The 13,950-nt window shown below is 35.2% G+C and overlaps 1 protein-coding gene across 3 annotated transcripts in view; it reads right to left on the bottom strand.

The window, feature by feature from the left end:
- Positions 1–12,303: 12,303 nt before the first annotated feature.
- The window catches only part of LOC113521031 (Ig-like and fibronectin type-III domain-containing protein 1), a 252,947-nt gene continuing 251,300 nt past the window's right edge, over positions 12,304–13,950 (bottom strand). For all 3 annotated transcript variants that reach the window (XM_052895159.1, XM_052895161.1, XM_031908880.2), the window contains one exon: positions 12,304–13,906. In XM_052895159.1, coding sequence (XP_052751119.1) covers positions 13,712–13,906 — 195 coding nt within the window. In that variant the 3' untranslated portion in view covers positions 12,304–13,711. The remainder of the gene's footprint in view (positions 13,907–13,950) is intronic.

Below are 13,950 nucleotides of genomic sequence, written 5' to 3'. Positions count from 1 at the left end.
CCTACCCTATTTAATGCAAATAAATTTTATTATTATTTAAATTTCTAGTAAATTCACATCTCCCCTCTTAAGGAGAGGAGATGGCAAACTAACCCCCGGCAGAAGCACAGTCGGCCGGAGTTAAGGGCCCCAGGGAGAGAAGCCGGCGTACAATGCGGGCAGAATCTAAGAGAACCGCTTTCTGCATCTTTCCCGGGAGTGAGCCGCCTCGGAATCCCAACCGTTGGAGATGTTGTTCCAGACTGGTTGGGATAAGACCGTTCACCGACATAACAATTGGAATGATTTCGGTGGACGTCACCCCCCACATTTCGGTCACCTCGTGAGCCAGGTCGAGATATTTTCTCTTTTTCTCAGTTTCGGCTTTCACGAGGTTCTCGTCATGCGGTATGGTGACATCTACCAAAAACACCCTCGAAAGTGCCCGATACATCACCACGATATCGGGTTTGTTTGCAAGAACGGTCCAGGTTATTACTATTATTAATGTCATACAATACGATATAGGATATACACAATAAGTAATAAGTAATTATGAATATTTATTAATCAATTAATTGAGAATAATAACAGTAATTAGTTTATAGTATAAGAAATACACACTACCTTACTGTTCGACGGATCACACAAGACTGTTATAAGACCGTTCTTAATACATCGAATACCCGCTCTTATATACTATTGAACAATAATCAAATCAATACTTATTAACAATACTTTCATAGTGAAACTAACGTCATTAATTGCTAATATAACACTCACATGTCTTAAATATTATATTTAAACTAGTTTATAATAAATATTTATTTATTTAACACTTTATTGCACCAACATAACATGATTTGTTAAAACAATTTTCAATACGTATAATGTAGTACAAAAGGCGGTCTTATTGCTAAGCAATCTCTTCCAGACAACCTTTGGGTAGAAAGAATTAAAGTTAAAAAACGGCGCGTTAAAAAAGATAGATTTAAAATAAATACAGGTTTTTATGTTGTTTACATTATTTAATTATTATTAATTCTGTTGTAAACAAGATTCAGTGATCACCTTTACAATATTTTCTTTAAATCACAATGTTATTTATATGTTAATATGTTATAATATTGTCATCATCATCATACCAGCCTTTAAGTGCCCACTGCTGAACATAAGCCTCCCCCTTGGCGAGTTTTGCCTGTAGTTGCTACGCTTAGTATTTTTTTTTATACAACTTAGAATGGCAAACAAGCTGATGGCCCACCTGATGGAAAGTAGTAACCGTCGCCTATAGACATGAGCAGTACCATAGACATAACAGAGTATACTGTTTCGCCCATGATACCCCCCATGCGTTGCCATTCCTGAGGACTCAGGTGTTATTCCTCTGTACCCAATAAATTTACGCCATACTCCAGCCTTGAAACCGAAACGCAGCTATGCAAACACAACTGCTTCACGGTTGAAACACGAATGGGACAAAGGTAGCCAAGCAATCGACTTTTGTACAAAGTCTCCCTCTGGTGAAAAGATTTAGTTTAGTAGGCGGATTTGCAACTGCAGTTAGGTTTTACAGATGTTTTAAGAGGGACGCTGGTGCCCATCTTTCGCCCTCCATTCGTCCCTCGTCATCCCTTAGTCGCCACTTACGATATCCACGGGAAGGTAAGGGGTGGCCTATTCTAAGCTGGGCACACACATGGATGATATGCACATGATGATGCACACACTGGGATTACATATTCGGTAATAAAATATCATATTTATTACCAAATATGTGATATTTTGTGACAATCGTATTTTCAATAATTTACATGGAAAAATAAGACCTTAATTGAACTTATAAATAAGGTTACATATTGACTCCATGGAGTCAACTATTGTATGTCCACTATTGTATGCAACCATGCTCGTGCGAAGCGGGGGCGGTTCGCTAGTTAATTAAATGCAACTGTGTGATTCTAATTATTAGTATTTTTATCTTAATAAATGTTTTACTTAATTCAAGGCGAAGATGATTACTTCAGTACCATTATGGAATGAGATAATTTACGTTATTGTTTGTAACTAATTATTTTTAAAAATAACGTCATATCTGCCATCTGCCTGGCCTTCTGTTAGCATATCTTATTTTTAACTAGCTGATGCCCGTGTCATTGTCTCTGTTGTATGTTCCTACCTATTTATTGTGTCTGGGAATATTGGATCAAAATTGACAAATGACGTGTCGTTCTCACTCTTTGCCTTAGACCAAAATTACTTTACTTAAGTAGGTTATGTATTAAGCTGTATATGTTACTATAGTTTTTTAATTATCCCACGGGAACTCTTTAATTTTCTGTTTTTTTTTTATACAACTTAGAATGGCAAACAAGCTGACGGCCCACCTGATGGAAAGTGGTAACCGTCGCCTATAGACATGAGCAGTACCATGAACATAACAGAGTATACTGTTTCGCTCATGATACCCCCTGCGTTGCCATTCCTGAGGACTCAGATGTTATTCCTCTGTACCCTGTAAATTTACGCCATATCCCACCCTTCAAACCGAAACACAGCTATGCAAACACAACTGCTTCACGGTTGAAACACGAATGGGGCAGAGGTACCCATGCAATCGACTTTTGTACAAAGTCTCCCTCTGGTAAAATTATTATTATTAATGTTATTAAAGGTATCTAAAATGTTGACCGGGGATGTAAGGTAGCTCCATGAAAAATTTCATTTAAATCGGTCCAACCAATTGGTTGCCATTCTAAGTTGCTTAAAAACATTTGCAAGGAACTAACATGAGAATAAACACTGTGGACCAATGCACTTGCCTTTTTCCTCACCTATCATTTCTCACCGGTATTTCATCAGTATAAACCGACGATGCAAAAGAGGTTACCGTTTCATTTTTATTCATTAAAAACCAGTCAAGCACGAGTCGGACTCGCGCACCGAGGTTTCAGTTTTTTTTTTATGCAACTTAGGATGGCAAGTAAGCTGACGGCACCGTCGGTTATAGACATGAACAGTACAATGGACATAACAGAGTATACTGTTTCGCCCATGATACCCCCCATGCGTTGCCATTCCTGAGAACTCAGGTGTTATTCCTCTGTACCCAGTAAATTCACGCCATATCCCACCATTCAAATCGAAATACAGCCATGCAAACACAACTGCTTCACGGTAGAAACACGAATGGGACGGGATGGGAATCACGAGGACTCAGAAATGGCAACTCAGTACAAATTATTTTGCAAAAAATATTTTTTTTTTTATGATGTAACTACAAATTTACTGTTTTTGGATTTTTCCCTTTACTTATGCTGTACGATATTGCTGCTTGTCAAATTTCATGATTCTATAGGTTTTGATTCCTTTTCAAATGTCAAAATATGAGCTATAAATTACCATATCTTTTGATTGCGTCCATTTATCTATTGGTTGATTGATTGATCTATTCATGTCTTTAAGGGATTGCAGATTTAAGTATTTTGTATTAATTTCAGCTTAATACCTTCACGCCTTTTTGAGAAAAAGGGTTTTGACAGACGGACGGGATTTTATATTAATTTCAGTTCGAAAAAAAATCTGGAGAAGTACCACGAGATTTTTTAAAAGAGCTTTGACAGGCAGACGGGATTTTATATTAATTTCAGTTTAAAAAATAATCCCGTGGAAGTACCACGAGATTTTTGTTAATTTTTTTAAGGTTTTTGATAGACGGGCGGGCAACAAAATGATCGTATAAGAGTTTCCTTTTCCTTTTCAACTACGCGGTACCCTAAAAAGAAATGTGGCCTAACTCAATTGACTTATACAGATTTCAATGTAAATACTAATCAGCGTGGTATGTACATGCAAATTACATGCAAGGCAACGGTGAACGACGTGAAAATTGCAAGTTGTCAGTAGATTATACTAATTAACTTGACCGCTAGCGCTCAGGGGACGCCGGGGTTTCAAACAATATCATGATTACTAGTTGTACTTCGTTTAACTCATAAATTGACTTGTTATGATTGTTTACTGACAGGTATCACTTATTTTTAACCGACTTCGAAATAAGGAAGTTCGCAATTCGGCTGTATTTGTTTTATGTTTGACACTTACGAGGTTTTCCCAAGAGTGTGTGGTTCTTCAAAAGGGAGGTAAAGAGGTTTCTTCAGGGTCAGCAACGCGCACGTAATACCTCTGGTATTGCAGGCGTTCATAGGCTTACCATCCCACGAATACTCAGGTTATGGAATGAGCTCCCTGCCGAGATTTTCCCAAGAGACTACAGCATGGAGTTCTTCAAAAGGGTGGTAGAAGTTTCTTCAGGGTTGAAAACGCGCTCGTAATACCTCTGGTATTGCAGGCGTTCATAGGCTCACCATTCCACGAACACTCAGGTTATGGAATGAGCTCCCTGCCGAGGTTTTCCCAAGAGACTACAGCATGGGGTTCTTCAAAAGGGGGGTAAAGAGGTTTCTTCAGGGTCGGCAACGCGCGCGTAATACCTCTGGTATTGCAGGCGTTCATAGGCTACGGTAACCGCTTACCATCAGGTGGGCCGTATGCTTGTTTGCCATCTCAGTGGTATAAAAAAACTTCATAACTCTGTCAGTTATAAACCGATGGGAAAATTCTTTTTTTTTTATTCAAAAGGATATAGTTACAGAATAGTTCCATAGAAATTCTATAAAAATCGGATCAGTAGTTTAGTTTTTAAATCGAAATAACTGGTTTTGTCACAATTGAAATCGACTTTTTTATGGATCACAAGATAACTGTATTTATGTTACTGTATTTCGCTTGAATTATTCACTTGTCATTGTAGATTTTTATTTATGGTGCAATAAAGAGTTAAATAAATAAATAATGAATTTAATTACTTATACTTATAATAAATCTGTAGAGACGTCAATTCTGTACATGAAATATATTTCCAAAATAACTATCAGCGGGTGATTAGTGATCGATACTGATGCCAAAAATGCAATCAGTAAAATTTTTGTCTGTCTACCTGTCTGTATGTTCGTTATAGGAACAAAAACTACTCGACGGATTTTAACGAAACTTGGTACAATTATTCTTCATACTCCTGGGCAGGTTATAGTAGACTTTTCATCACGCTACGATCAATAGGAGCAGAGCAGTGAAAACAGTGTTGGGGAAACGGGATAACTCCATTTTTAAGCTTCCGTCGCGTGTGCAGCTTTAATGGCCACTTTTTATAATGAAAAAAGCAGTGAAGGGAAATATGTCTGTTACATCAAAACCACTGAACCGTGAGGAAGGACATAGGCTAGTTATTTTACGAAAAAACGACGGAAACGCGGACGCAGTCGCGGGCAACAGCTCGTATACAATACATGTCTTAATATACAATCAAAAAAGTGTTGGATAAATAAAACCATAGACAATTGATTTGCAATTTTTTTTTTATTTTCATTTTTATCAATATTATTTACAAATCTAATCACATCCGTTTTCACTAAAATTATGCAATTAGTATATCATGATAAGAGTTACTATAATATAAACTATTCATCACATTCTTGTTATCTGAGCAATTACAATGCAATACTCACACTATGTATGTTTGTATGTTAAAGCAACAGTTTACAACGCAAGAAAACAAAAATATATACAAAAACTAGCTGACTCGGTAAACGTTGTTTTACCATATACATTATTTCGAGAACTATACATGAAAATTTCTCGTACTACAATTATTATGTTCGGTCGCTATCTTGCAGCCCTATTGCGGAATATAAAAATCGCAATTAAAAAACAGGGGTTGATCGTAAAAGGGTGAAAATTTTAAGTTGTATGTATTTTTCAATGATAAAACATATTTAAATAAAAATAAAAAATTTTGTCAAAAAAATAAAAAAAAAATTGTTTAGGGGTGGGTCACCCATATCGTTGAGGGGTATAAAAAATAGATGTTGGCCGATTCTCAGACCTACCGAATATGCACACAAAATTTTGATGAAAATCGGTAAAGCCGTTTCGGAGGGGTTTGGTAACAAACACCGTGACACGAGAATTTTATATATTAGATGTGTTACTAAATCCATTACTGTTTAGATTTATACATGTATATGTTGCAGTCAAAACTCTTAACCAGTCAAAAGTACTATTGACTAGCAAAATCAGTCAAAGGTACTTTTGACCGTATGCTGTAGTCAACAATACTTTTAGACTAAAACAACAGTTAAAAGTATCTAACTTAATCTAACCTAACCGCAAATTTGTGGGGGAAAAGGATTGTTAGTAATGGAGACTGAGAATCCCATTGCTAGCAATATACCCAACCAGGTCGACCTCCTCGCGGTTCCCCCTGGAAACTATCATGGTTAATTCCTGATGAATTCATCATGTAGGGCTAACTGGCCTGTTTTCATTCTCATCTATCACCCTTCACTGGTGCTCCGCCAGCGTATCCCGTTAGCGCAGGCGGGGTTACCATACCATTTTTACCTATCAAAAAAAACCTTTAATATGAAACGAAAGAGCTGCCTGTGTATGCCCATTTATCCGATTAATTCCTCTAAATTACGTAATGGATTTTGATATGAAAGTATTATTAATAAGTATATAAAAATCATATTTCAATAATTATGAATCGATTGAAAAATATCCAAGCGCACTGTATGCATTCATGGCCGTAGCTAAAAGCATTGAAAGGCAGTGCCCTACCTTAAAATGAAAGGCCCCAAGAAAATTAAACAGTTTCGCTTTTTCGCAGTCACTTAATTACAGCTTCTACTTTACTAAACAGTTCTTTTGCCCTACCTTAAACTTGTGACTAGCTACGGCCCTGTTGTCATTTATATAAATTTTACGGTAGGTCTGTTTGTACAGTACGTCCTAATTTATTCCCGAACGAAGCCGGGATTGGTAATGTAGTTAGAATTGTTAGCTATATCACAAATCATACATAGTGCAACTCAAACGTGTTATTGACTTCAGTGACGAAAACGATCCAATTAGTTCTTCTAATGGTTCACCAAAATGGAGATTTCATTGGATTTTGGACATGTTTGGTTTTAAGAATTCCGTTTTGGAGTTAGTAATTACTTGATATTTCTTAATCATTAATTTATTTTGTTTAATAAATGATTGAGAAATATTTTGAAAAATACTGAAAAATCCTTACTTCTGATTTGGACATAAATGATTTAGCCATAATATGTACTTCAAAGTAATTTATAAAATTCTTTGTAATATTATAATTAATGAATGATTTAATAGAATTATGATAATTTATACTATTGCAATAATAAGTATATACACTTCCTTGTATTATCACTTCCCCCGCGGATCTATTAGTGAATAGACGTCTCTGTGCAGATATTAAAATTGATAAAATTATATTTGATTTTGTATTGAACTAAGTTATAATATAGTTATTTAGTTATATAAATTAGTGTTATAAACGTGGAAGACAAGGACCGACAATTAGACGTGAGCGAGTTAAATATATAAATACGCTGCACTTCTGCAATCTCGTAATTCAAGACATTGGTATCAGCGGTAACCAAGCCATAAGCGTAAGCGGGTAGCTCCATAAATATGAATCGTACTCCGGTGAGCACCAAAAACCACTATGGATCAGATTCTAATGTCTTCGTTAATAAAGAGTCTGAAGAAAAAAGCAATAATTTAATCAATCGGCTAAAGAGACGTAGAGATGATGAGGATATTATGGACGAATTTAAAAAATTCAAAGATGAGATAAGGACAATGCTTATAGAATGGAAATCGGATAACGACTATAAACTATCAAAATTGCAGACTGATATAACGGATGTAAAAAACACGTTAACCGATGTCCAAAAAACCAACTTTGAAATAGAGAAATCCTTAGAATTCCTATCTACTCAATATGACGATATGAACCTTAAAATACTTAACTTAGAAGAAAGTAATAATGAACACCAACAACAGATTAAAGACTTACAAAACAAAATTGAAGAGTTCCAAAGGCTGTCCTGTGTAAGTACGTTAGAAATAAGGAACGTTCCTGTATGTGTCACTGAAAATCAATCTGACCTATTTAAAATTGTTGAAAATGTCACCAAAGCAGTGGGCGCAGATGTGTTATTGAGTGATATAAACGATATAAGAAGATTACCAGGTAAACCACACATTAAAAAACCTATTATAGTAAAATTCAACACACCATTATTAAAGAATAAGGTCATTAAGGCAGTTAAGACCTTTAACATTCAAAATCAAGCGGAAAAACTAAATACTACCCATCTTGGTATTTCTGGATCACCCAGTCCAATTTATGTAGTAGAACATCTGACACCAACGGCCAGACGCCTATACTTTTTAGCCAGAGAATTAATGAGAAGTAAATTATTTAAATACTGTTGGACCATGAATGGTAAAGTTTTCTTACGACAAAATGATGGGGCACCGTTATTACATGTCACTAGTGAGTCTCAAGTGACATTACTCAAAAGTGGTGATAAGTGACTATCTATTACATACCTAAATCTAATTTATCAAAGCATTTACATTTCAGGAATACTTTTTGTTTTTATCACTATAAATTTGTCTGTACAGATTTTATTTGTAAGAAGGAATATTTTTTCATTCGCTTTTAACTTGAACCACACACACTCACGTAAACCAAATAATAAGCCCGCAGTGGTGATATTTCCGTGTCGTACATCTTGCTCTCACTCACTCCAAACAAGCTTCTATCCATCTCCCTCAGATTTGTTAGATTGGTTTGTTTTCATAGTACCCCATATATTCTATTATGTTTTTACCCACATAACAAAAACATCAAAACTCAATTCGAGACATTATCTTATTTTGGTTTATTATTTTTATACAAATGTGCAATTTTGTGTTTTCTTATTTTGTGGGATTATAAATGAATTTATTATTACCTTAAAACGGTTCATACGTAGTGACCACCTATTAATAATTAAAATTCACCTCGTTTGATAAAAATATTACATCTGACATCGACAAAATAAAAGTATCTAACGCGATACAATGTGATCCAGAAGACTGTATTACCCTGCTGCCAAACCCTAGTAAGTACCTTAAGCTTTTAATACAAAATATTAGGAGTATATCTTGTAATTGGACAGGAATGGAGACCTTTTTGTCTCGTCTAAAAATAGAAAGTGATATTATGATTTTTACCGAATGCTGGCTGTCTTGTCAACCCACTATTCCTAACTTAGATGGTTATAGACATTTTTTTACAAAGAAGATACATAACCAAAATGATGGAGTTGTTGTGTATATTAAAAATAATATATATGTTTCTGTGGATGAACAAAATGATCTGGAGGGAAGTTGTTTGATTTTAAAAATTAATAAAGACACAGCTATTGTTGCAATATATCGATCTCCGTCCTTTCGGGATACAAATAATTTCATAAATAGCCTTAACAGTATTTTGTCCTCGTTAGCTATGTATAAGAATGTCATTGTAACTGGTGATATTAATATCGATATAAAAAACAATAACACAGACTCGCGTTCTTCAGACTATCTAACGACACTTGCATTCCACGGTCTCCTACCGGCTCATATTTACCCAACCAGATATGACAACTGTCTTGATCATGTAATGATTAGATCCAGTTTATCTTCTACTACAATGGTAATTAATTCGTCACTAACAGACCACAACCCCATTATGTTTTGTCTCTCATCAAACATTAAAAACAAATTAGCTCCAAGTTATTATAACAAAATTAATGACGCTAAGCTTAGGGAAGATATATTTACTATTGATTTTCAACCAATTTTTGAGACTGATGAACCAAATGAAGCTGCCATATTTTTTGTAAACTCTCTGAGAAATGTAATACAGTCAAATACTATTATCAAATATATACCAAAACGTAAACGCGTAACAAAACCCTGGATTACACCAGGGCTCTTACGTTGCATTAGAAACAGGGATAAACTATTCAAAAAAGTTAAAAAATTTCCTAATAACGTCGTTTATGATACAACTTATCGTAGGTACCGTAATTTCTGTAATTCTTTATTGAAAAAAATAAAAAAAGAATATGAAAAAGGTGAAATTGAAAAAGCTGGAACTGATAATAAGAAAATTTGGACCGCTGTCAAAAAAATAACACATCTACAAAAATCTAAAAATTGTGCACAAAATTTACTCTCCTTATCAGAATCGCCACACAAAACACTGAATAAAATGAATAATTATTTCGTTGGTGTAGGCCGTCGCCTTGCAGATAGTATTCCGCATAATCAAACCCTCTTACCATTGTCATTAAATAATAACCTACACTCACCAATCAATTCATTTGTACTGGAGAGTGCGGACGAATCAGAGATTGAACGACTAATACTGTCGTTACGAGATGATTGCGCGGTAGGCTGGGATGGTATATCGAGTGGATTTCTTAAACAATACTCCAAAATATTAATCCGACCTTTAACATATTTATTTAATTTATGTCTCTCAAAAGGGGTCTTTCCACTGGTTTTCAAAAAGGCTATAGTCCACCCTATTCATAAGGGTGGAGAAAATGACCTCTTCTGTAACTATAGACCAATTTCTGTTTTGCCGGCACTTTCCAAAGTATTAGAACGACTTATTAACAATCGTCTCCGTAAGTTTTTAGATAAGCAGGAGATATTATCAGATAAACAGTTTGGCTTCAGACCAGCCCGATCTACATCTGACGCTGTCTCAAATCTGACTGATACCATCGTGAAACATCTAGACGAAGGCAAAAAGTGTCTAGGTCTCTTCTTAGACCTCGCTAGGGCGTTCGATACGGTCTCCATACCCATTCTTATTCAGAAACTGGAAAATATAGGCATTAGAGGCCTTCAATTAGATCTATTCAGAGATTTCCTGAGCAATCGGACTCAATGTGTTCAACTCGGTTCCCATCTTAGTGATGAGCTAGTCCTGGAATATGGAACTCCTCAAGGTAGTGTTCTTTCTCCCACCTTGTTTTTGATCTACATTAACGAACTTGGTCACCTCGATATACAAAATGGAGCAATGACCCTCTTTGCAGACGATACTGCGGTCATCTTCTGGGGTGATACTTGGGAAGATACTTTTAAATTGGCTCAGTCGGGATTTGACACAGTGTTAAATTGGCTTTCTAATAATTCACTTACATTAAATGCTAATAAAACCATAATGATTCCTTTCTATATACGCAACACTCCACCCTCTAATGCTTTTCGTCTGTTTGCCCACTGCTGTAGAATTTCAGATCAAAAACCCTGTTCTTGTCCCGAGTTAAAAAGAGTAAACACAATTAAATATTTAGGCATATTACTTGACTGCAATCTCAAATTCCGCGAACATATTAAATTGCTTACTAGTAGAACCCGAAAGTTGATTTACGTATTTAAACAATTAAGACATGTATCGAATTTTAAATTACTAAAAACGGTTTATTTCGCTCTGTGTCAGTCAATTCTCACTTACTGCATTACATCATGGGGCGGAGCATGTAAATCACACCTTATCACCCTGGAAAGAGCACAGCGTGCGCTTCTCAAGGTATGCACATTTCACTCCATCTACTACCCGACACATGAATTGTACCGAGATTGTGAAATTCTTTCAGTTAGAAAACTATTTGTTTTATACATAACTTTAAAACAACATCAAATATTACCCACCGATCTTGATACCTCAAAAAGACGTAAAGACATTATATACAAAAAACATCGCTTTAGAACAATACTTTCACAAAGATTTTTCTGTTTCCTCGGCAGCCATCTTTATAGTAATATAAACCGTATTTTGAACATATATTCATATTCACACTTCAATTGTAAAACTGCACTTAAAACATGGTTATTGAGTCTGACGTACGATGACACGGAGAAATTACTGAAGGTTGCGTATTAAATTACAACTTATGAAAATATTATTAAAATAATGTATATTGTGTAAGTGTGTGTAGGATATATCGGTTGTATAACCTTAACTATATAGGTGTATATATGTGTATGTATGTGTGTGTGTGTGTATATATGTATGTATATGTGTATGTATGTATATATATATATATATATATATGTATATGTATGTGTGTGTGTATGTGTGTATGTATGTGTATATGTATTAATGTTGTTATTATATTCATAACCAGAACAAATTGTAATATAGTGCCAACACCGTGGGGTGAGGACCTGGTGATCTGTAACACAGGTTTATCCTACTTCAGACACCAGTTCTTCACAATACATTAAATTATGTAACCTCCAAAAATAAATGTATTAGAATATAATAGATGTACAACTGGTATTGTGAAGAGAATAAACTTTATTATTATTATTATTATATTTTTTTATTTAGTGAACCATTAGCATTAGTACTTTTGGCGAATTTTCTGGAAAGATCAGCGCATTTAAAATTGATTATTTTATACCTTCTGTTGTATATTATAAAGTTTAGATTGGTACGAGCTTAGTATAAATGTAAATCTAATACGATAATAGACTTCCAATTATAAAATCTTTTAAAATTAAATTACAACGCTATATTTTACATGTTCAATTCGCCAAGAGTCTAACAGAACTTGCTTTTAAATCAGAACTGTTACGAACAATCGAGCGGTAACTGATATGCTTCCTATAAGTCCAAATAACTACAGAGATAATACTCACATATTAAAATAAGACTTGTCCAACTTATTTGATATAAATGTAGTATTATTAAACCTCACTAGATAATAATGTTATTTCTTACTACGCTAGAACTTGTACATCAACATCTGGGCCCATAACCTGTTTATACAAACTCGAGCCAATTTTGAAAAGTCCGTTTTTTAAAATGGCTCGATTGAGTGTCCGGTGATTGTAATTTTCAGCATTTGGGAAATATTTGCAGCCAATCAGAATCAATAATGTATTCAATTCTATTCTATTAAATAGATGGTCTTTAAGGACTTTAGACACGTAATTTTATTGTATTGAAATGTCTAGTGGGATTAAATATTATTACATTGAATTATTTGTATTTATTTTGGATACAAATACCAGAAATAGTTTATACATTGATCTCGTATGTATAAATATAATATATAAATTGCAATGCATATTATTATTAGATAATTTCTCATACAGTCAATACATTTTTACAGATTAAAGTGGTAACTATTACTAAATACTATCTACTTCATAAATTGTTCGAAGGCACATTTTTGTTTAAAGAATGTCCTAATCTTTACAAATTTAGTTCAACGCCGAAGCAGTGTGACCTAATATTGTTCTAACAATACGTTTCTCCAGTTTATGTACATGAGATGACAAGAAATAAATGAGGTCCTTTCTTTTTGGTTAAAATCACATCAAGTACAATAATGAAAATATATTTTATATCAACGTTTTATCTACAAACCGCTATGGCCGCACGTCATGTCAAACTGCTGCTTTAGTTATTTAACATAGTCTACTGTACAATATAGATACATAATATATTTTGATCTATCCGTTACAAATATACACATTCTCAGAAAGTTATCGCTCGCATTACGAACAAATGCACAACCATCTAATATTAATATTTGGTGGATACAACGAAAGGATACTGTTTATATATTAATATTGGTACTAACGGGTGCGAGCGAGAGGAGAATACTGTGACGTCACGCCGTGTGGGGGGCGTATAAATAGTCGCGCGCGGGCCCGCGGCCGCTCAGTAGCGCGGCGCTACCCGCGGCGACGACAGCCGCGGCGACCGCAGCGGGGAGCGGCGCGCTGCCTCGGGCTATGGCTTCAGCCGTTTGAACCCGGCACCGTCCTGCCCGAGCTTCAGCTCCTCGTACAGAGTTGGGTCCACCTCGCGAGCGGCGGGAATAGTGGTACTTGGATTTTGCAGTGTCTCCTGTCTCCACGCTGAGCTATTTGACACTCCATTGGCGACACCATTACCTCCGTTCGCGTTACCGTTTGGTACTGTTCCCTATTAAGTAATAAGAATAATAATTATTACTGTGTTGAATGATT

Source organism: Galleria mellonella, unplaced genomic scaffold (assembly GCF_026898425.1).
Source record: "Galleria mellonella isolate WM207_F2 unplaced genomic scaffold, CSIRO_AGI_GalMel_v1 utg266, whole genome shotgun sequence".
In the NCBI taxonomy this organism is placed as follows: domain Eukaryota; kingdom Metazoa; phylum Arthropoda; class Insecta; order Lepidoptera; family Pyralidae; genus Galleria; species Galleria mellonella.
Note: the sequence above shows the minus strand (reverse complement) of the source record. Positions and strands in the feature narration are given on the sequence as shown.